Here is a 23912-nt window from a genome sequence, read left to right on the forward strand (position 1 = left end):
CAGCCAGGGAAACGGCCTAATTTCAACGTTTGTTTACGTGCGCTTAATTTTAGCGCTCTTGAGGTCTTGGAAAGAAACAGGACTTAGTATAATCACAGTGGTAGTGGGAAAGTAGTTCAATTGTTTCCTGCGCGCCTTCTTCAGGGCATCTTGGGTTCTCAGAGGAGAAACTGCTGCCACTCTGACGTTACGGGCTCGGCCCTAAGGTCGTCCAGTGAGACCATGGGCCGGGGACTGCGGGCTTGGCGGGCGGCGCGGCCGGGGACACGCGCTCCGGAAGCAGCCCTGCCCCGCGTGGCCTGAGCGTCCGGTTGCCCGGGCGACGGCGCGGCGGGAGCGCGCGCGAGTTGCTGCGCCGCTGGCTGCCTGAGCAGAGCGACGCGCGCCGGAGTGGGGGCTGCTCGCGGCTGCGTCACGGTCGCCCCGGTCGGCGCCGTAAGTGCCGCTGGCGGGGAGGGACTGGGTGGGCTGGGGTCGGCGCGGGGAATGATGGGGAGAGCAGTGGAGTCTGGAGGGAGGCTCCCAGATAAAGGAAAGTTCCCTGAGAGAAGGGGACCGGGCTTCTTGCCTTCCCCTTCAGTGGCCTTTGGAGGAACAGGCAGGAGGGAGGCCGAGGGTCTAGAGGCGTCATGTGGCTCCCGCGGCCACACGAGGCACCCGGTGCGGCTCCCTAGGGGCTGAGGGGGCGCGGCCCCCGGGAGAGGGGCGGCGGCGGGGGAGCAGCGGGCGGGAGGGGCTGCGGCGGTGGCAGAGGAGGGAGCAAGGGGCGCATCCGCCCTTTGGGAGAGCCATGTGTGGCCGCGGAGCTGGCCTGTCATTAAATGAAGGGTCGAGAATAGAAGCCTGGAAATAAAGTGGATTATGCCCAACTTCCGGATCTGTTGTGTGTATACAGAACATGTGATGTTTTTAAGCAAAATTAGTTGCTTGGATTGTGTAAATTATATGGTCTTCTAGTTTCCTGGGGATATTTTAAATTAATCCAGTCGTGCTATCACCAAGACAAGTTTATAAACAGGTGTGTGTACTTTTGAAGCTCTGTAATTCAGTATTATGTTTATAAGACTGATGCAGAATGGTTTTATAGCTCGTTCTCCTGGTCAGTTTTATTAAATATAAATACATATTTGGTTGCATTGGAAACAATAAAAACTACATAGCACATTGTGACTTTTAGCCTGTGGAATCCGTAACTGGTGTGGTCTGGTATTGAAAAGGTCTCCTTGCCCCCTTATTGCTAATGCCACTGTTTACACGAGTTTCCTAGAAACTTTTAGATTAGGAAATTAATGTGCTTTTTCCCCCCGTTTTCTCTCCCTTTCTTGACTGTTTCCTTCTCTCAGTGTTTTCCTTAGGCTTGCTTGAGCCCTGAGGACCTGCTTTGTGATACACTCGTGGAAAATAATCTGCCTCCAAGTGTTTTCTCTGTTTCCGTGTGCATTCTTTTGTAAATCCTTAAGACTAAGGAAATTAAATAGAAATTTTTCAGAGAATTGAATGATCCACTCATGTATGTATCTGTCTGTCTGTCTGTCTGTATTCACCAGAGGGTCCAAGTCTATACCTGTTTTTGCCTTCATAGACAGAACTTTCGCTTAGCAGTCAAATATTTGGTAAATTCTGAAGTCAGGTGGCCCTGGAGCCAAGAAGTATATAACTTCAGATTGAAGGTCACTAATGACTATGAAAGATATTTTCAACTAATTGTATTTATTCCCTGCCAATAGCTATATCACTGTTTAATCTTGATTTCCTGCCTGGTACTGTATTAATAATCAAAATGGAATTATTGCCTTTGAGTAAGAAAGTTATCTTATTGTGTTTAGTGGAAAGTTTAGAGAATAAAATTATGGTAGGACTTTGACAGGTTGAGCAGACAATGGGCTAATAATGCCAGTCACGTGTAATCAATCATGTGTCAAAAAGCGGGGGGCGAGTTGTTAACGCAGTGTGTGCCGCAGAGAAACGGCTTGCCTTTGGGGATTCGGGGAAGCTAAGCAGAAAAGACGTTTGAGCTGAACTGCGCAAGACAGACAGGATTTCGGGGTCAGACCTTCCAAGCAGTGGTATAGGCAGAGACCTACAGACTTGAAAGTGTTGGGGGTAGAAACTGAGAAGCAATGTGGGAAGGGTACACTGGGACCAGGGTGCAAAGGACTGTAAATATCATACTACTGTTTGAACTTTACTCTGTGGCATTCAAAGACCCTAAGAAATTTTTGAGGAAGGATGATATCTGATTATGTTAATGTTTGACAGAGATGTTTTTGGTGTAATGGCAGTAGATACGCAGAGAAAAAGGAGTTAAGACACTTTAACCCCCTATATATGGATTTTTTAAATAGCTCTATTTTGATATAATAATTTCAAACTTGCAAAAATAATACAGTGAACTCCCCTCCATCTGCGTTAATTGTTTACATTTTGCTCCATTTGTTTTATCATTTCTTTTCTGTCTCTTTATATATGCATCTTAATTTTTCTGTACATTTGAAAGTAAATTGCAGACATCATGTCCCTTTGCCCTTAAATAGTTGAGTGTTTATTTCCTAAGAAGTAGGACGTTTTCTTACATAACCACCGTACAGATTACCAAAATCAGGAAACTTAATATCTAATCCATAGTCAATATGTATGTTTCTCAGTAGTATTCTTTATAGTTATTTTTTTCCCCATTCCAGGATCCAATTCAGGATCACATATTACATTGTGTTTTCATGTCCCTTTCGTCTCCTTCAATCTAGAACAGTTCTTTGAGCTTTGTCTTTCATGATCTTGACTTTTTTTTAAGAAGACAGGACAGTTATTTGTAGAATGCCCCTCAACTTGGCTCTGTCTACTGTTTTCTCATGGTTAGATTCAAGTTTTGCATTTTTGGCAAGAATGCTGCAGAGGAGATGCTGTGTCCTCAGTGGCTCATTTGCCTTTTCTAGAAATTTCATGTAAATGGAATCATACATTATTTGGGTTTTTTTTCCTCTGGCTTCTTTCACATACCCTATGTTTTGGGTTTTGTTTGTATTTTTTTTAATGCCATCACATCGTGGTATGTATCAGCAGTTCGTTTCTTTTTATTACTGAATAGTATTTCGTTGCATGGATTTTCATTCATCAGTTGATGGACATTTGGGTTGTTTTCAGTTTGGAGCTCTTATGAATAATCGTACTATGAATATTTGCATGCATGTCCTTGCATAGACATATTTGTTTATTTTTCTTGGGTGGATACTAAAAAACGGAATTGCTGTTTATGTTTGTCTTTAACTTTTATGTTAAATTTATGTTTAACTTTTAAGACATTGCCAAATTGTTTTCCAGTGGGGCTGTGCCATTTTACATTCCCACCATTAATGAGTGAAGAAGTCCAGTTTTTACATACCTTTATCAGTACTTGGTATTGTCAGGCCTGCGGATTTTAGCTGTTCTGGTGGGTTTGTGGTGGTGTCCTACTGTGCTTTTAGTTTACATTTCCCTAGTAACTAATAGCATCCTTTCATGTGCTTATTAGACATTTGTGTATCTTTGGTGAAATGTCTATTCACATCTTTTGTCCATTTTTAAATTGGGTTGACTGATTTCCTATTGAGTTATTAAAGTGCTTTATGTATTCTGGATATAAATCTTTTATCAGATGTATGATTTGCTAATATTTTCTTCAGTCTGTGGCTTGTCTTTTCATTTTCTTAAATGAATAATTTTTTTTGAAGAGCAAAAGATTTCAACTTTGATGAGTTCCATTTTATCAATTTTTTCTTTTATGGATCATGCTTTTGGTGTCATATCTTAGAAATCTTTGCCTAACTGAAGTTACAGAGATTTTTCTCCTATGTTTTTTTCTAGAAGTTATATCATTTTACCTCTTAAAATTTTGGTCTGTGACCCATTTTGATATATTGTATGAGGTGGCTATCTGAGTTTTTTGTTTTTATTTTTGTTTTCTTGCGTGTGGAGATCCAATTGTCCTGGCATTGTTTGTTTAAAAGAATAGTCTTTAATATTCTTTCTTCACTGAATTGCCTTGGCATCATTGTCAAAATCAATTGACCATAAATAAAAGGGTTTATTTCTTGACTCTCTGTTCTGTTCCACTGATATATATATATATGTCTATCCTTATGCCAAAACACATTTTCTTAATTTATACTTTATAGTAAATATTACATATATATTTTATATATATAATATATATATAGTAAAATTTATACTTTATGGTAAAATTTGAAGTCAGGTAATGTAGGTCTTCCAAGTTTGTTCTTATTCCAAGTTGTTTTGGCTGTTCTGGGTCCTCTGCATTTCTATATAAATGTTAGGTTCATCTTGTCAATCTCTACCCCAAAAAAGCCTGTTGGGATTTTTATAGGGATTGAATTTAATGTATAGATGAATTTATGGAGAACTGACATCTTATTGAATTTTCCAATCCATGACCATGCATTTCTCTCCTTTTACTTAGAACTTCTTTAATTTCTCTCAGCAATGTTTTAATTTTCAGTGTATAGTCTTGAACTTCACTTGTTAAATTTATTCCTAAATATTTTATTCTTTGATGTTATTGTGAATGGAATTTTTTAAATTTCATTTTCAAATTGCTTGTTGCCAGTATCTAGAAATACGATTTATTATCGTATGTTGACTCTGAATCCTACTACATTGCAAATTTGTTCATTAGTTCGAGTAGTTTTGTGGGGGTTTTCCTGAGGAAGATTCACCCTGAGCCAACATCTGTTGCCAATCTTCTTCTTTTTTTTTTTTTTTCCTCTTCTTCTCCCCAGAGCCCCTCAGTACATAGTTGTATAATCTAGTTGTGAGTCCGTCATACAGCATGGCCTGATGAGCGGTGCTAGGTCCACTCTCAGGATCCAAACCTGTGAAACCCTGGGCCACCAAAGCAGAGAGCACAAACTTAACCACTCGGCCCCGGGGCCAGCCCCTTTCTTGTGATTTCTTTGTCTGACTTTGTAACAGGGTAATATTGGCCTTATAGAATGAGTTGGAGAATGTTCCCTCCTCTTCTATTTTTAGAACAGTTTGTGAAGGATTGGTGTTCATTCTTCTTTGAGTGTTTGGTAGAATTTGCCTGTGAAGCCATCTGAGCCTGGGCTTTTCTTTGTGGGTAGATTTTTAATTACTAATTCAATTTCTTTATTTGTTATGAGTATAATCAGATTTTCTATTTCTACTTGAGTCAGTTTGGTATTTTGTGTCTTTTTAGGTATTTGTTAACCAAATTGTCAAATTTGATTGCATAAAGTTGTTCATAATATTCTCTTTTAATCTTTTTAACTTCTGAAAGGTGCTCCTGATTTGGTAATCTTTGTCTCTTTTTTTCTTAGTCTAGCTAAAGGTTTATCAATTTTGTTAGTCTTTTTAAAGAATCAATTTTTTGTTTTATTGATTTTTTACTGTTGTTTTTCTGAAGAGGAGTCAGTCATTGAGCTTCTTGTTATTCCTTTGTATGTGAATAGTTCACTTTCACTGTTTTCAAGATGTTTTCTTTGTCTTTGGTTTTCAGTAGGTTGGCTGTGATGCGTCTAGATAAGGATCTCTTTGCATTCATCCTACTTGGAATTTATTCAGCGTCTTGAATCTGTAGATTGTTTTCCATTAAATTTGGAAAGTTTTTACCCATTATTTATTCAGATATTTTTTTCTGCCCCTTTCTCTCACTCATCTCTTTCTGGGAACCTCATTACATAAATGTTGGTCCTATTTATTTTGTTCCACAGGTCTCTGAGCCTCTGTTCATCTTCAGTCTTTTTTTTCTCTCTCTCATATTGGTCATTTTCTATTAATCTATCTTGAGATTTAGTGATTCTTTCTTCTGCCACCTCAAATCTGCTGTTGAGTCCATCCCGTGGATTTTTCATTTCAATTGTATTTTTTGACTTTTAAAATTTCCATTTGGTTTTTCTTTGTCCTTTTCATTTGTCTGTTGAGATTCTCTATTTAGTGAGTCATTGTCCTCATATTTTCTTCTCTTTAAATTATAATTTGCTTTAATTATTTGAACATATTTATAATAGCTGCTTTGAAGTCATTGTCAACTAAATCCAACACCTGGATCCACTCAGAATCCTTTTTGTGTGTGTGTGTGTGACAAAGATTGTCACTGAGCTAACATCTGTGCCAATCTTCCTCTATTTCATGTGGGACACCGCCACAGCATGGCTTGACCAGTGGTGCTAGGTCCGCACCTGGGATCTGAACCTGTGATTACCAGGCTGCAGAAGTAGAGCGCACGATCTTAACCACTACGCCACCAGGCTGGCCCCTCAGAATCCATTTTTATTAACTTTATTATTTTTCCTGAGTATCAATCACACTTTCCTTTTTCTTATCACGTCTCATAAATTTTTTATTGAAAACTGGACATTTTAGATAATATAGCACTTCTGAATTCTGATTTTCTCCCCTGAGGGTTTTTTAATTAAAGGGTTGGTTTTTGTTTTTCCAATCTGCCTTTATTCCAGAATCTGGCTCCCTCCAAGTGTGTGGCTGCTGATGCCTCTGTTCAGTTTTTTGAGGGGGCAGTTAGCCTGGCTTTCTAGAAGTCACCACTACCTGCATAGTTTAGTGGTCACCAATAATTTGGGCAGTGGTAGTACTCAAGCACCTGTAGCCATAAGTCTTTCACCCTTTTCCAGGGGATCAGTGTGTGGGTTGGAGAGTACATTCAAAATTCAGTCAGTTTTCAAATCTACTTCAGCTTCAACTTTCCTCTAGGCCTTCTCAGGCCTTCCTCATGCATGCGCATAGTTTTCCAGTTAGCCAGAGATGTGCGGGAAGCTAATCTAGTCCTTCTATGGTTCTTTCATTTCCAGGATCTCCCCATAAATTTCTAAATAGTCTACAGCTCACCCCAACTGGAACCACGTTCTCAAGCTTGCAGAGCTGGAAGTTTTTTCCCATTTGTTTTGTCCTGAATTTGTAAGAAGTTTACTGACAATATTGTCACAAGCTTTCAGCCTCTGAGCCATATCATACATATCCTGGGAGTAAGGCTGCTGGTTCATGGCCGGTCTTCACTGGTAATACTGCTACACCCATTGAGCTGGAGTGCAGGCGTAGAGGAAGGGTGGCAGCAGCCACAGACTCCCGTGTTCTCAAGTGGAGTTCTAGCACCTTTCATAAATAAACACTTCTCAGTTAAGTTTTTTGCCTTTGGTTGATTTCCACAGCCCTAAAATTGTTGTGGTTTTTTGTTTTTGTTTTACAATTTTGCCTAGTCTTATACTTGTGTTTTAGGAAGCAGATTTGCCAACCTCTTTACCATAGACAAAGTCTGACCCCTGGTGCTTTTTTCTGGTAATTTTTAAAAGAATAACTTTCTCCATTTCTTATATAGAAACCAGTCTAAATTTTCAGTCTCTAGTTGGGTAAACTCTATATTTCTAGGGAATTATCCATTTAATCTAAGTTTTCAAATTCATTTTCATAGATGCCTGCAAAGTAGTCTCATGATTAAAAAAAAGAAATTTTTCTGTGTTGATGGTTATTCCTTCTTGCCATTTCTTATTTTGCATATTTCTTTCTCCTTTTATCTTTGATTGAGTTAATGATTTGTCTATTTTAAATTTTTCAAGGCGTCATGATTTGGGTTTATTAATTAGACCTGTTTTTTGTATTCTCTTCTTTATTAATTTCTGCTTCAATTTTATTGTTTCCTTTCTTGTGCTTTCTTTTGATTTATTTTGTTCTTTTTCTAGATTTTTAAATTTTGCATTTAAGTTGTTTATTTTTGCTCTTTTATCTTTTATTCTACAAATTTGTTTTCATCTCTGACTTTTCTTTTTCTTTTCTTTTTTTTTTTTAATGGTTTTTTGGGTGGGGAAGATTGGCCCTGAGCTAACATCTGTTGCTAATCTTTCTCTTTTTTTTTTCTCCCCAAAGTCCCAGTACGTAGTTGTATATCCTAGTTGTAGTTCATTCTAGCTCTTCTGTGTGGGATGCTGCCACAGCCTGGCCTGGTGAGCAGTGCTAGGTCTGTGCCTAGGATACAAACTGGCGAATCCCAGGCCATTGAAGCAGAGTGCACGAACTTAACCACTTGGGCATGGGGCCAGCCCCATGGCTTTTCTTTTACTTACTGCTTTATGTCAGGGTATCTCAACCATGGCATTATTGACATTTTGGATCAGATAATTCCTTAGTGTGGAGGTCTGTCCTGTGCATTGAGGGATGTTTAGCAGCGTCCTTGTCCTCTACATAACTCCTAACAATCAAAAATGCCTTCAGACATTGAAAAATTCCCCTGAGGGCCAACTCGCCCCCACCCCCTAGTTGAGAACCACTGCTCTAAATGTGTCTCATGGGTTTTGATATGTAGTGTTTTCAGTGTCTTATCTTTTTAAATTCCATTCACTTGTATTTCCCTCTTTGCTCATAAGGTGTTTAATAGAAGGCTTTTTTAATTCCTAAGTAGAAGCTCTTTTTTATTTTGTGTTTTTAAATTTTGTTCTAATTTCACAGTTTGTGATCAGAATGTTATTTATAATATTTCTACTTTTTGAAACTTCCTGATGCTTTCTTTGTGACCTCGTATGTAATCAGTTTTTGTGAATATTCCATGTATGCTTGAGAAGAAGGTAGATTCTAGATTATCAGAGTGTAAAATTCAATATCTATTTCTCCTAAAGATTTACCTTACTGGGCACACTGTTTAGTTACGTATGTTCAGTTCACTGGCCATGTCTTTTACTGAGAGTGGTGTGTTTAAGTGTGTCATTATTAATGTGTTTCCATGCATGTCTCCTTGCATGTCTTAAAGTTTCTGCTTTATTAAAGTAATTACTGTGTTATTTGGGGCTATTATATCTTTATTGTGACTTGTGGCTTTTAGCATTAAACACTCTTCCCATTTGTCGTATTTAATGCTTTTTGTAGCTTTAATCTACTTTGTCTAATTCCAGGATTACAAAGTCCTTTCTTATTGTTTCCATTTGTCCTATATACCTTTACCCATCTTTTTATTTTTAACATATTTGAACCACTTTACCTTAGAGATGTGTCTCTTGCATATAGCTTATAGTTGGATCTTGTTTTGTGAGAAAATTGAACATCTTTCTCATTTAACAAATGAGTTAAGCCCATTCCTATTTATTGATATAACTGATATTGGTCTTTATTTTGTCATATTGTTTTATAATTTTTATGTGTATAATGTTAAATTTCCTGTTTCTTTCTCTATGTAGTATGTTTGATTTTTTTTAAATTTCTCTTGGTGTTTAGGAAAGTTTGTGGTTTTGTTCAATTAGTTACCTTTAGACTCATACTTTTCTTTAATGTGCTTAGTCCCTGTTTTCTATTTAACCTTTTATTCTCTGGTTTGTCAGCTTTTTTAATGGTATTTTTCACTCCCACCTATGCAGTTATCAATGAGCCTATTCTGCTTTCCTCTTTCTCCGTTCTCGTAACATATTTTTAGTTGCTTTACTTTCTACATTATCAAAACATAACATTTAGGTATTATTCCTCTACTCGTCTCCACCTTTGTTTTAGTCTTTAGTTAAATATATTAAATGCTCACCATAAAACCTTTTGCTGAAGTTTTCCCAGTCAACTCTTTTGCTGGGTGAACGTTTTCCTCTTTTAGAGTCTTTGAGAAGGGCTCATGAATACAATATTCCTGGAGTTCTTGCATGTTTTAAACTGTTTATAACTTTGATACTTGAAGGACAGCTTGGAAAAGTGTAAAATCTTTGGTTTTCACTTTCTTCCCTTGAATTTCTTCAAAATACTGCTGTATTTTCACTTTGCATTGTATGTTGCTCTTGCTAAGTTTGATGTCACTCGAATTCTCTTCCACTGAAGTTGTTATGCCTGGAGACTATGAGAGCATTTTCTTTATCTTTGATAGTTTTATTCAAATACGTCTCTGAGTTGATTGTTCTGGGTCAGTTTTCCCAACTACCTGATGGGCCCTTTCAATATGTATATTCAGATCTTATTTTGTTTGCAGGAATTTTTCTTGGATTATAGTTTCAAATATTGGTTCTATTCATTGTTTTGTTTTCTTCTTCAGGGACTCTAATTATACATATGTTGAATCTTCTTTGTCTGTCTTCCATGTCAACCATTTTCTCTCTAAACTCTCTTCCCTTTTTTCCCCTCATTTTTATTTCTTAATTGCTGTTCTGCCTTTCTTTAATTCCTCTTATTAAACTTTCATTTGAATCTATTCTCCCATTGGCATCTTGTTATTTAATCTTTATTTCTGAAGATGATTTTGTCTTTCTCTTCTATTTCTTTTCCTGAGTTCAATCAACTATCATCTTATTTTTCCTATTTTTTCATCAACTTCTGGTCTTATTATTTGAATTTCTGATTCAAAGTGACTCTTTCTATCTCCAAATGATTGTTAGACAATATTTAAATCAGTTGGCTTCATGGCTAGGTTTTTTCGGAATGATTTTTATCAGCCGAAATGTTTTCTTTCTCATTTCTAGTTTCTTCCAATAATAGCTTTGCAAGGAGGCTGCTCTCCTCTGTTTTATTTCTTGGCAGGTTTCAGCCTGTAGTCATGGTCTATCCTCCTAGTTCAAGAGAACCATCTCTGTCACTGTAGCAAAGTGCAGTTTCATTGATGGATAGCCTTTTCTTTTCTTAGTGGTGAAGGGAGAGTTTGCATGACCTTCTGTGGTGGGATTTTCTTTTGTCTTGCAAGATTGCAAATTTACCACTCTTGCCTCTTTTTCCCTTCACTATCCAGTCTCTAACAGAAACTGGATAAGCCTCTTCCTTAAGCCTGTCTCTTCCCTCTTACCTGTCTCTTCCCCAAGAGTAGTGACTGATTCCTCCTCAATACCCACGTATTTTTAAGTCCTTTCCCTGTAGTGAATGCTCAGATCTACTGGGACACTTTCAGTATTTTTGCACTTATAATGTATTTTCTCTTCTGAGAGGTGATTTTAAGTCTATCTTAGGTTCTTCTTTTTCTCTTCTTTCCTCTTTACAGTTTTTCTAGATCCCACCCCACTCCTATCTTTGCTCTCTGCAAAGGCTTATAGTGGGAGCTTAAGAGATATCTCCTCCAGAATTTGGGGTTTACTTTTCTACTTAACTTTGTAGATTCCTCTGTCTTTCTGTGATGTTGAAGGCATTAGATTTATGTGGTTTCATTGTTCTGTTTGATTTCTTTAGCTTTTTGAAAGATGAGTGAAGAGAGATTAGATTTAGGCAGCCTCCATTGCTCTTGGCTACCCCCAAGTTCTCCACCGTACATGTCTTGACAAGCCATTTGGGTGTAATGTGGAGCAGGTTTGTGAACTTTGAGTAGGGGTGGGGGATAAGGAAGAAGGCATTTGGCTTAGAACATACTGATTTTGAGATCATTCTGTCCATTTGTGTTGAGATGTTCATCAAGCAGTTAGAGAGTTGCTCTGGACCTCAGGTAAGAGATTAGGAATTACTGCTTCTATAAACTCTGATAGAGTTCTAGTAAGAGGGAATTAGAGTCATAAATTCCTTTCTGGAATTCCCACCTTGTTCTAACTCCTGTCTGCATACTCAGATTCATCTTCCATGAACATATGAGGGCTTTAGAAAACAGATAATACTGAAAGGTTAACTGGAAAAGTACTCCTCTCTGGTGCTTTATTTTATTGTATTCAGCAGTTTGGTTGATGTGACAGAGAGATCTAAATATTAGTGTGAGAATCAGTCATGATTGAATGTGTTGAGAAAAAGGAAAATTATAGATCAACATATCAAATCACCTACCTAGAGGGAAATAAAAAAACACATAGAGTAAAACTTCATAAGTAATCTTTTTTGGAATATTCATAATTTCCCTCAGTAACCATAGTGCTTATCAAGTAGGTTAAATTCATAAACCTACAAAGTTCTATACCAATAACTTTCTAAAGCAAATCCCTAGTTTCTTTTGTCCTCTTCCCAGTCACCTATTACTAAGCTAAAGAACAAATGTATGCATGCTTATATCTAAATACCTTTAAGATAATGATACTTACGTAAAAATGCACGTGTTACTTGAGTGTGTATGCTTAAGTTTTCTTTAATGAGAGAAAATAGAATCTACAAAATCTACGTATATAGCGTTGTAAAATAGTGTGGGTAGTCGTTTACCCAGGTAAACACTTTCCCCAGTTGTGTATTTTTATGGTGGGAAGTGAGAGTGGATGACTTCTTTCTCCATCGAGATAATCTGTAGATGGAAAACACTGAATATTAGTGAAGTAAAAAAAGGTGTACTCATTTGAAACATGAGAAATTTTAAATGTAATCAACTCTTTCACTTGACATTTTATTAATACTAAGACCTAGGTAAAGTAGTTTTTCAAGTTGTGCATTCTTTTTTTTTGTTTTTTTGCTGAGGAATATTTGCCCTGAGCTAATATCTGTCCCTAATCCTCCTCTTTTTTTTTCTCTTGAGGAAGATTAGCTGTGAGCTAACATCTGTGCCAGTCTTCCTCTACTTTATATGTGGATCACCACCACAGCATGGCTGATGTGTGGTGTAGGTCTGCACCTGGGATCCAAACCCATGAACCCTGACTGCTGAAGCAGAGTGCACAGAACTTAACCATTATGCCACTGGGCCAGCCCCAAATTGTGCATTCTTTTGAATTAACCAAAAGGCAGTAGAGTGTAATGATTCAAATGGTGCTCTCTGGAACCTGACTGCCTGGGTTCTGGTTCCATCCTAACTTCACTGTGCCTCAGTATTCTCATCTGTATAAGTGCATAGAAATAACACCCATTTCATAGACTATTTGTGCAGATTATATGTAATTTGCATAGAACAATGTTATTAAGTGTTCGATTATATTAATTATAGATTAGATTACTATTAGATTACACTATAAGATTCTGTTGGATAAAGTGGGGTGGAATTTTTGAGGCTAATTAGAATTTTTATATTTTTAATCCCTAGATTGATTTATGTTGGCCTTATTTGTTGTGCAACATGTAATCCAGTCACCACAAAATTCATGAATGGGTGATGGAAGACAGCAAGATTAAACCCACTATTTCCATAAAAATCACACTATGGATGTGAAAGCATTCGTGAAGAATTAGAGAAATCTGCCTTCTTTTTGGTGCTTTATCATTATCTTCTTTGGGAGTTAAGAATTTAAGGATCTGTTCCTTTATATGTATAAAAGCTAGGAGCAATAAATGATGCTCTATAAAGATTTTCTTATTGCTGTTTTTAATGGCTGCTTCGTTCAACTGCCCACATTCCCTGTTTCTTCTCTCCACCAGGTGGAAGTATAGCATTTGTACTATGTCTTGTTCTCAATGCTTCTGAGTCTGCAGTGTTTAGATGGATTAGGGGAGAAAAGATAAACAATTCAACCGGATTTTACAGCATCACATTTTAGTCATTTACTTGAGGATAATGAAAACAATAGATTGGATAAGGTTCCTTTCCAAGAATTCTTTTAATTCAACTGAAGTAAACACAGACCCAGTATAGGAAATAATACATGAAATCTTTGCTGTATCTGGGAGAACTGCATAGGACTGAACTAAACTAAGAAAGTAACATCCAAATATTTTTAAGTGCATTTAAAATTAATTGATGGAAATAAATCTGTGGCAACCTGGGCAAATTGGTTTTATATCATAAGCTATGAAAACATTGTCTTTGATAACTTGATTAAGCTGAGTCATCTTATTTTCCAGGTGCAACATTGTACTGCAAGGCAATCAATACAGTAATTTAAGTCACTTCAACTGTAATGGAAAAGTATGAAAAACTTGCTAAGATTGGAGAAGGGTCTTATGGGGTCGTGTTCAAATGTAGAAACAAAACCTCTGGACAAGTGGTAGCTATTAAAAAATTTGTGGAATCTGAAGATGATCCTGTTGTTAAGAAAATAGCACTAAGAGAAATACGTATGTTGAAGGTAGGTTAACTTTCTCAATATATCTGTAATATCCTGGTATTGGGTAAAATATGTGTGCCAAAATTACAGGGAATTTTTTTTTTCTGACTGTTTTTTTGCTTGGACATGTTTGCCCTGAGCTAACATCTGTTGCCAATCTTCCTCTCTCTTTTTTTTTTCCCTGCCCAAAGCCTCAGTACATAGTTTTATATTCTAGTTGTAAGTCTTGCTAGTTCCTCTATGTGAGCAGCCACCACAGCACGGTTACTGACAGGCTGGTGGCGTGGTTCCGCACCAGGAACCAAACCCAGGCCGCCAAAGTGGCACGCACCAAAGTTTAACCACTAGGCCATCAGGGCTGGCTCTACAAAGAATTTTAAAGTGATTTATTTCTTTTCATTAGACTTAAATTCCTTTGTGTCAGCAACTTTGGAAATAAATTGATCATCACTTTGGACTTTGGCCACTCTGATGTTTAGCTTACATTATGACTACAGCTGTAGATTGTTAAAATATTGAAGTACTTCCAATCTGGTTGGTAAATATCCACTGAAGTCCCCTCATCTCTCTCCCCAACCCTGGCCTCCTCACCCCCACCCCCCTCACCGGGAACTAAAAGAGCATTTCCTGGCACGCAGGGGCCCACGGAACTGCGCCAGTGCCCCGTAGGCATCAGTGTGGACTGGTCCTGCATGCACTCCACGGGTTCTTAGACTTATTGACTGTCACCCCTGCTGTGTATACACATTTGCACAAAGCTTTCATTATAGCTGTTTTTGCTGTGATAGAATTTGACACGTAAGAATCCGAAGTTCTCAATGTAAATTTTTTTCTATCCTAAAAATCTTACAGTTTTAGAGCCATGAGAGACCTTAGAGATGCTTCTCATCCAGCACCCTTATTTCATCAGAGAGGAACCTGAGTTGTGGGACGGACGTGCTTCTCAAATATTAATATTCGCCGGAATCCCATGGGGACCTTTTTGAAATGGAGATTCTGAGTCAGAGGTCTAGGGTGGGGCTGAGAGTCTGCATTTCTAGCAGACTCACAGATGGCGCAGAAGCTGCTGGTTCGTGGACTACATTTTGCGTAACTCTGATTTCCTCAAGAACTCACAGCTGACCTTTGCTTTTGACATATGTCATCTGTTTTTAGGAGAACCCCAGAAATCCAGTTTTTTTTTTTTTAAAGATTTTATTTTTTTCCTTTTTCTCCCCAAAGCCCCCTGGTACATAGTTGTATATTCTTCGTTGTGGGTCCTTCTAGTTGTGGCATGTGGGACGCTGCCTCAGCGTGGTTTGATGAGCAGTGCCATGTCCGCGCCCAGGATTCGAACCGACGAAACACTGGGCCGCCTGCAGTGGAGCGCGCGAACTTAACCACTCGGCCACGGGGCCAGCCCCCCAGAAATCCAGTTTTTAATGGAAGATAATTATAATATTGTCTGTCCTTTTCAAGTATTATTTGTAGCAGGTTTCCTCAACTAATAAGTTCTAGTGTTTTGTTTAAACTATAATTTGATATACATGGAGTTTTCAAGAGCACATCCATCATGAGAACAAAACGGTTCACTGTTACCTCTTGGCCAGCAGAGAGCGCTGATGAGACGCAAGCCCGCCACAGAGCTAAGCTCCACGGTGTGTCTGAACCGGGCAATGGGTTGTTTTCTAATAACATAGTGCTTTTTATGCCCCGCCTCACTCCAAGTCTTCAAGTAAAGTTAATGCTCAGGTAGTACCTCCTGGGTTACAAGTGCCCCAATTTGAGAATGAACTTTAAGGTAAAAAGTAGCCAGAGTCCAACGCACTTTGTTCTCTGGTGATGGCTCTGAGAACGAACGTCTTTCCTGCTTTAGGTATGTTAGACCCATGCATGCCCTGGACAGATTCCTTCCTTCTGCCTTACCTTCCTCGCGTCTTCCCCTTACTGAAACGTGATGTGATTTTCCCCCTCCTTGCTGCCTGCTTTACTTTAGACACGTCACTGTTTTTCTGGGTAAGTTCATTTCACTTGCAAAGGGGAGATAAATTGCTGATCCACCCAAAGACAGATTTGACCAGGTTAAACCTTGACGTTTCATCCAGCTATGGTATCTGTGCACCCCTTACTCTCCTGGTAGAGATGCCATTTCGCTTCCATTCTGCAGTGTTTGCTGCAGCACAGAGCAGCTGGCTTACCTGTGGGACCTGATTCCTCCACTGTTTGCCCTCCTGCTTTTTTTAGGCAACAGAGCACATAGTAAGCATGTTGGTTTGGTGCTCTGGGCATATTTTCAATGTGTAATGGATTCCTTTTTCCCAAACTGTTGAGCAGCAGACACATAGTCGCACGGTGACTTTGTTGGTTCTATTTTTTTGGTCAAGCCGTGCTTACAGATACTGAGATAGAGGATGCTATATCAGCCCCTGTGCTTAAGACTCTCTACTGGGCCTGCAAAATATTTCTTGAGTTTCCACTATATACAGACTACTGTGTTCTCTCTCTATATAGCTTTCTGAGTAAATGGAATAGGGTTTGGAAAATTGATTTATCTACTCTACTGGGAAAACAACAGGGAGATGAGTTATAAGTAGAAGTGATCAGATGGCCTTGTTATACCTTTTGTCCCAGTGTCCAGGCTGGTTAGCATCCTCTTTCAAAAGTGTCCTGGTTTGTGTGCAAAATGATATGGTCACCGTGACTGTAGTCACGGTGACCATATGTGCCAGTTTGCCTGGGACAGCCCTGGCGTATGCTCGTTGCCCTGGTTTGGATGATAAATTATATAGTTGCTCTACTGATGGGTCATCTTACATAATCAAGCTTTTTCCTTTGGTTTACAACATTAAACAGAGGCTGCCTTGTGAAGTGCTTCACTTTAGGAATAGAACTTAACACATAAAACACCTAAGCATAAGAGAGAACAACCAGATCAAAGAACGGAGCTAAACATATGATAAAACAAAATTAAAAACAGACTCACTGTGGGGACTCCTAGAATAGGCAGTTTAATCAGAATTGGGGACTGGGTTCTCGTATTTCTGAGAGCCAACACGAAAATCCAGACTGGGTTTGACTCCAGCTGACATTTACATTCAATCCATGGTAATATGTAAGCTAAATGGGTATTGATGATTTTTTATAGCCTTTTACTCAGAAATTCCATTTCCTCAATTTTTTATTCAGGTTATTTTACGACTTGGATGTTCAGAATTTCCACAAAATGCGTAGCGTATGTTTGGCTGTAGTGCTTATATTTTAGGTTGTGTACTTTATTTGCTATCTCCAGAGAGGTTCGGCAGCTTAGCTACCATCTATTGTGGGTACATTAGATGAATTCTTAAGTTTTTCTTTCAACTTTAAGATTCTATGATTCTTACTAAGAATAGTTTCTCTTGTGAGTAACTGTAATAAAATTCTCCACACAAGGTGCATAGAGAATGATAAGCAAGACCTTCTGTTCTTAAAATTGTAAGGGATCTAGGGAGAAGCTATTACGAGAAACAAATCACCAAACTTTGTATTTCAATTCCTTTGCAGCAATTAAAACACCCAAACCTCGTAAACCTCATTGAGGTGTTCAGGAGAAAAAGGAAAATGCACTTAGTTTTTGAATACTGCGATCACACACTTTTAAATGAGCTGGAAAGAAACCCAAATGGGTAAGTAATCTAGAAACTAAAGCTGTGTTTGGCCAGTTCCCAGTTTCATTATATGTGGGATTAACTGTGGCATATTTCAGATCTGAGCCACGGTTCCCCTTTCTGCCCAGATGCATCTACTGACCACCCCTCTCCGATCTCAGTTTGGATGTGCTCAAAGGGCGAACGAATATTATCCTATAGTGATAATAATTAGGAAGACAAATCTACTGCAAATATACATCACAATTCATTTTGAGGCTAAATTATATATTGGATTGTCTGAATTCAAGGAAAGAACCATGGTTCAGTATTAGGAAAGCTATTCATATAATTCATTAATAGCTTAAAGGAGAAAAATATACATACAGTTGATAAAATTTGTAAAGGTGGTTGATAAATTCAACATCCTTTTCTTTTTTGTTAAAGATTTTATTTTTCCTTTTCCCCCCCGAAGCCCCCTGGGACATAGTTGTGTATTATTATTCTATACCTCCTAGTTGTGGTATGTGGGATGCTACCTCAGCATGGCTTGATGAGGGGTGCCATGTCTGCACCCAGGATCCAAACTGGCAAAACTCTGGGCTGCTGAAGCAGAGTACACAAACTTAACCACTGGGCCATGGGCCGGCCCCCTCAACATCCTTTTCTGATTATTAAAAAAAAAAAAAAAAAAAAACCTTAGCAATCTAGGACTAAAATACTTTCTTTTTTTTTTTTAGATTTTATTTTTTTCCTTTTTCTCCCCAAAGCCCCCCGGTACATAGTTGTATATTCTTCGTTGTGGGTCCTTCTAGTTGTGGCATGTGGGACGCTGCCTCAGTGTGGTTTGATGACCAGTGCCATGTCCGTGCCCAGGATTCGAACCAACGAAACACTGGACTGCCTGCAGCGGAGCGCGTGAACTTAACCACTCGGCCACAGGGCCAGCCCCTAAAATACTTTCTTAAAACCCACACCTACACACAAAAAGCTCTTCAAATCAACATCTAATTTTATACTCAACACTAAAGGAACCACCATTAAAGTGAGAAACAAGACAAGGACGTCAGTTGTCAGCACTATAATGTAACATTGTTTTGAGAGCTCTGGCCAATGCAATGTAATAATAAGAAATAGAATATATAACTTTTGGAAACGAGATTAAATTGTTGTTATATGCATGATATTATTCTACAAAATCTAAGAGAATTGCCTAAAGAGTTATTAAAACTAGTGGAATTCAGTATAATGACTATAGCACTCCAAATTCCACGAACAAAAATTAACAGTTTCTGTATTGTATCAATCAGCACTTTAGATAATCTAGTGGAGAGGATCCCATTCAAATATCCACAAGAACAAAAAAGCTTAGGAATAAAGATAACAAGATGGGGCCAGTCCAGTGGTGCAGTGGTTAAGTTCTTGCAGTCTGCTTTGGCAGCCTGGGGTTTGCAGGTTTGGATCCTGGGTCTCCGCCTATGCACCACTCGTCAAGCCATGCTGTGGTGGTGTACCATGTACAAAAAAATAGAGGAATATTGGCACAGGTGTTAGCTCAGTAACAATCTTTGTCAAGCAAAAAGAGGAGGATTGGCAACAGATGTTAGCTCAGGACCAATCTTCCCCACCAAAAAAAAACATTAAAAAAAATTGTTCAGACTCTATGTAAAGGCAAATACAAAACTTAACTGAGCTACATAAAGGATTCTGTTTAAATAAACATGTATTTCTAGATGGAAATAGTCATAATTACAAAGATGCCCCCTCTCTGATTTATTTACCTATCGCACAAAAATCTAATCAGAATGCCAATGGGATTTTTTTTTAACTTGAAAAAATTAGACTAAATCAGTAAGTTGTTTAAAAAGATGAAAGGGAATTTGCCAAATATTAAATCATACTAGTTTTAGAGATTCCCTTTGACAAAAAGTACCATAAATAAAACTAAAAAAGTGGCAAATTGGGTAAATTATTTGCCAAATGAAGAATTAATATCATATCTACATATGCAGATTTTGCAAACCAAATTTTTAAAAGAGATTAGCACCCAGCTAGAGAATATATTCATTCAAAAAAAATTTAGTAAACTCCTACTGCTGTACCAGGCTAGGTGCTAAGGATACAGCAGTGAACAAAACATACAAAAAAAGTCGCCTAACCTTAAAGAAATTACATCCAGTGGATATGAAAAGCAAATCATAAAAAGAGAGGGAAAATGACCAATATGCCTGTGAAAAAATGTTTATCTTCTCCATTAATCCAAGGCATTCAACATTTTAAAATAAGGTAACATCTCTCACCTATCAAATGGCCAAAGATTTTTCAAAAATCAATATACACAGTATTGTTAAAGTCAGGAAATCAGACACTCTCATTCACAGCTGGAGAGAGTGTACAATTAGGAGGGCAATTTGACAGTAAACCTTGTAAACTGTTTTTCTCCTTTGACCAAGAAATTCCATTTAGAGAAATTTACATTAAGGAAATAATCAGATAGGTACAAAAAGTTATACATAAGAATGTTCAACACTTCATTAACAACAGAAAAATTGGGACTAACCTGATTTTTTCAGTAGTAAAGTTCTGGTATAATTGACAGACAAAGGGTTTGAATTTCTTTCTCAGTTAACCAATCATAGCAAATTTTCCAGAAGGCTGTGGGTGTGGGTTGGTGGAGGGATGGCAGTGAATCATGAGTATTAAGAAATTCATCAGTGAGGGGTGCATCTGTGTTCTCAACAGCAACAGAGTACTTATGTCCAAGGTGATGAAGCGGGGAGATCCTTCCTTTGAAATGGCTGCCTGATTTCAGTGGGGATGATGGGATCCCCAGATGACAGAAGCTAAGTAGCAGTACTTCACTTCCAGAAGTTACTATAATAGGCAACAGGGCCACAGTGATGATCAGAATGGTTTAATCTGACCATAAGTCCTCTCAAACCGAAACAGAGGGGCAGATCCCTAAGGTTCTATTTGTTCTATAAACTAGTGACTTGAGTCACCCAGCTTGAGTCTCCACAATAGCCAGTTCACAGACCCAGGGCCTCACCAATAAAGTGAAGACAGCTATCCTGGAGGAGTAGCCCTACAAAATAACATCACGTGTATGTACTTAATTCTTCCTCTTAGCATACCCCAATATAGCTGGTGGCCATTTACCAGGACAATTGTGCACTGGGAAAAGAGAACTACGCAATCTTTCAGGAATTACTGAACAATGCCCTGAAGTAAAGCCAATCACCAGTGACCTTGAAAGCCACTGTGGTTCACCATTTTGGTGGGGGGCGGGGGGGGGGGGATGGAAAGTTTAATGAGAGTCAGGTGGCAAATGAAATTTTGACTTGAATTCATTTCATGGTAGTCCTAGTAGGTCCCCGAATCCATCCTTGGGGTTATTTTGCCATTTCCTAATGGGATAGTTGAAATAGATACACTAGCAAAGGGAAGAAGAGCCAGTTGGCTCTGATCCAAGGAATGGATGGAAGCTATTGTGGTAGGAGGAGCCTAGTAGAGCGTCTGGCACACTGCTTCTTTACCAAAATAGAAAGCTGAAAGTGATACTGCATATTTGGGGAAGAGCATAGATTACTGCTACCATTAAATACTTTTGGGAGACATAATTGGGAAGTAGATGAGCATGTTGCATAAGATAAATCCCCTCCAACACTCCTGTCTTCTCAAGTCTTTGGATTTCTTCCTCCTTATTTCACTAATGAATTTCTGGCATTTCAGCTTCCTTAGGCATAGGCAACCATTTAGTCCAGTTTTCAATCAGTCAATCCAGCAATCAACTGGAATCCCTCCTAGCTGCTTCAGGTAGTCTGTTGAAACCAGAGTCTCTAATAAGTCTGCCCATATGTTATAATCAGCCCAACCTAAAATCGTGTTTCTTCCTCTCTGGGCCTACACCTATGTAATCAATTGCCACATACATTCCCCATTTATAAATTAGCAAAATTTTATAGTTATTTGTGCTGTGTAAATCTTCTTTTCCTCTGTTTGACTTTGTAGTGGGCTCCCTGGGACATGCTGGGATCTGACTTTAATTAAGGTTTGGAGACCTTGAGAGGTGGTAGGGAGAAGAGCCTGGAGAAGTATTGGCATTCTCCTGCAATGCAGCTACAAGTGAGATCACTAAGGGTCCTCAACAAGGCAAAACCAGCCTCATCAAACAAGTTTGGGGGCTACCTCGCACGAGAAGGGACATTTGATGGGAAGTTGGGGTGCTCCCAGTTATATGAATACTCCCAAATGTCACATTTCAATAACGGAAGTATATCTCTTTCTCAGTTAATTAACTGAGAAATTAACTAACCTCACATAAATTCAGTCCATATTGTCATTTAGCACGCTGCAGGATTATTCTCAGTATCGGATTTTTCAGTCATCTCATGGTGATCTCACTGGGTCCATAAAGTGAGTCCTACAAATACAGGAAATAAGGGGTTCTTTTAGAGCAACCATTGAAATTCCTGGTTTCCTAACTGTGCCTTGAACCAAGATATTAAAGCCCTAAACCTGTCCTTTTTTTCTTTAATTTTTCCAGTGAAGTGAGAATCAGCCAGCCCACCCCATTTTTCTTTTGTTACTTTCCCATATTGTTCTATCACCTTCAGCCCGGCAAAGCTTTGCCTTGAAGAGGCACTTTATTCCAGATGACTACAGGTGGTTATTTAAATACTTGTTTCATAACTGGGTCCCCTTCTACCAGTGTTCCAGCCACTAATGGTAATTATATCCTCCTGCCTTCAGATCCAACTAAACCAGATAGCCAATCCTAGATTCCCAAGGCCTTGAGTTGGTTTCCCACATCCACTTCTGGTATCATATTCTAAATTGGTCAGGATTCAACAACAGAATTCACTCTAGCTAGTTTAACCAGAAAGGTATTTATTACAGGGTATTCGTTTCTAAAATTTCTGAGAATGCCAGAGAAATGAGCTTAGTTGAGCACCTATTAGGTACCAAGGACTGTTCTAGGCCCTGGAGCTTCAATAATGGACAAGATAAAGTCCTTGCAGAGTTACAAGTCTCTGAAGAAAAATAAAGCACGCTGAGAAATTAGAGAATGCCTAGGGAGGGCAGTAGGAGGAACAATAAACACAAAGGTTTGGAGGTATAATCAAGCCCAGCTAGTCAGGGAACAGCAGAAATTGATGGGCTACAGTGGCTGTCTGTGGGGCTGTGGAGGAGATAAAGGTGGGAGGTTCCTGGAAGTGAAATCATTAAGGGTAGGCCGTGGTAACAAGGTGGGATTTTCTTCTAAGATAGCCAAGATTTACTGAAAAGGACTCAATTCATCCTGAGTAACGATAATGAAATCAAGTTTTCCATATTAAATTATAAAACAAACTGAAACAAAGACAGTGAGTTCTGAAGTTGGCCTCAAGATTCCCCTGAGCGGCTAAGAGAGCAGTCTCTGAGCAATCCAGTCTGAATTGCCTGATGGTGTTACCCTTACTGACCCATTCAATCTTGAACTAGGACGTCTAGTTTCTGCTTTTAGGCCTTCATTATTACTTTCAGTGTTTGTTTTTGGGCTCACCGAAAGTATAATATTTAAACATTAAGTGTCAGTAGATTTCTACAGGTTTTATTTCACTCCAAAATGCTTTGAAAAATGCTGCCTGTGGCCAAATAATGTTGCAATGCTCTTTCTGGAAGGAGCACTGTGTGAATCTGTATTCTCTTTGATAATTATCTGCTCTTTGTAAGATCAGTGGTATTTGTTTGTAGTTGTTATTTTGTATATAAACTTTGTTTTGCCTAAGGTGGAATTTGCCTTCTTGGAATCTGAGCTGACTAAGGATTCTGTTTTGTGTTGAGCCGTGACACTCCCTGTGAGATGCCGTTAAACACTCCTCTTCCACAGCAATAGCTCAGGACTTTCCTCTGACATTACCTCATGCCTGATTCCACGTTATTAACACTAGCAACCAGGGTTCTGCCAGTTTCTGAACCCTTACCCCTACCTGGTTTCCCAGTTCCAGTACTTGGTCCCCGTACTTGGAGTACTTAGATCCACCTCGCCTTGTTTCTTCACGAATAGGGCCATGTGTTACTCTAGCTGGGGCCTCCCAAAGACAAATCCATTTCCCTTCCCTCCACCACTACCACCCTAATCTGAATCACCAAATCTCACCTGGATCGTTAAATTAGCCTCCTAATCAATCTCCCTGTATCCACTTTGCCCCCAGATCCATTCTTCATATTGTGTCTTGTCTTCTTGAGTCCTTTCAATAACTTGCCTTTGTATTTAGAGTAAAATCCACATTTCTTATGAAGGAGAATAAGGCCCTCCGTGGTTTGGCCCCTGCCAGCCTCGCCTTCTTCACTCATGCTTCTGCTGCACTGGCCTCCTTATTGTTTTTCCCACACTCCCATTCTGTCTCACCTCAGGACCTCTTGCTATTCTGTAGGGGCTCTTTTTGCTTTGTACAGGGTCTCAGTCCCATCTGCT

At 38.8% G+C, this 23912-nt stretch overlaps 1 protein-coding gene across 5 annotated transcripts in view; it reads left to right on the forward strand.

The window, feature by feature from the left end:
* The first annotated feature begins 323 nt into the window (after positions 1 to 323).
* The window catches only part of CDKL4 (cyclin dependent kinase like 4), a 48175-nt gene continuing 24586 nt past the window's right edge, over positions 324 to 23912 (forward strand). For all 5 annotated transcript variants that reach the window (XM_046660099.1, XM_046660100.1, XM_046660102.1 and 2 more), the window contains exons 1-3: positions 324 to 435; positions 13648 to 13871; positions 17370 to 17491. In XM_046660099.1, the coding sequence (XP_046516055.1) occupies positions 13704 to 13871; positions 17370 to 17491 (290 nt within the window). In that variant the 5' untranslated portion in view covers positions 324 to 435; positions 13648 to 13703. The remainder of the gene's footprint in view (positions 436 to 13647; positions 13872 to 17369; positions 17492 to 23912) is intronic.

The sequence above is a fragment of the Equus quagga genome, chromosome 5 (genome assembly GCF_021613505.1).
Source record: "Equus quagga isolate Etosha38 chromosome 5, UCLA_HA_Equagga_1.0, whole genome shotgun sequence".
Classification (NCBI taxonomy): domain Eukaryota; kingdom Metazoa; phylum Chordata; class Mammalia; order Perissodactyla; family Equidae; genus Equus; species Equus quagga.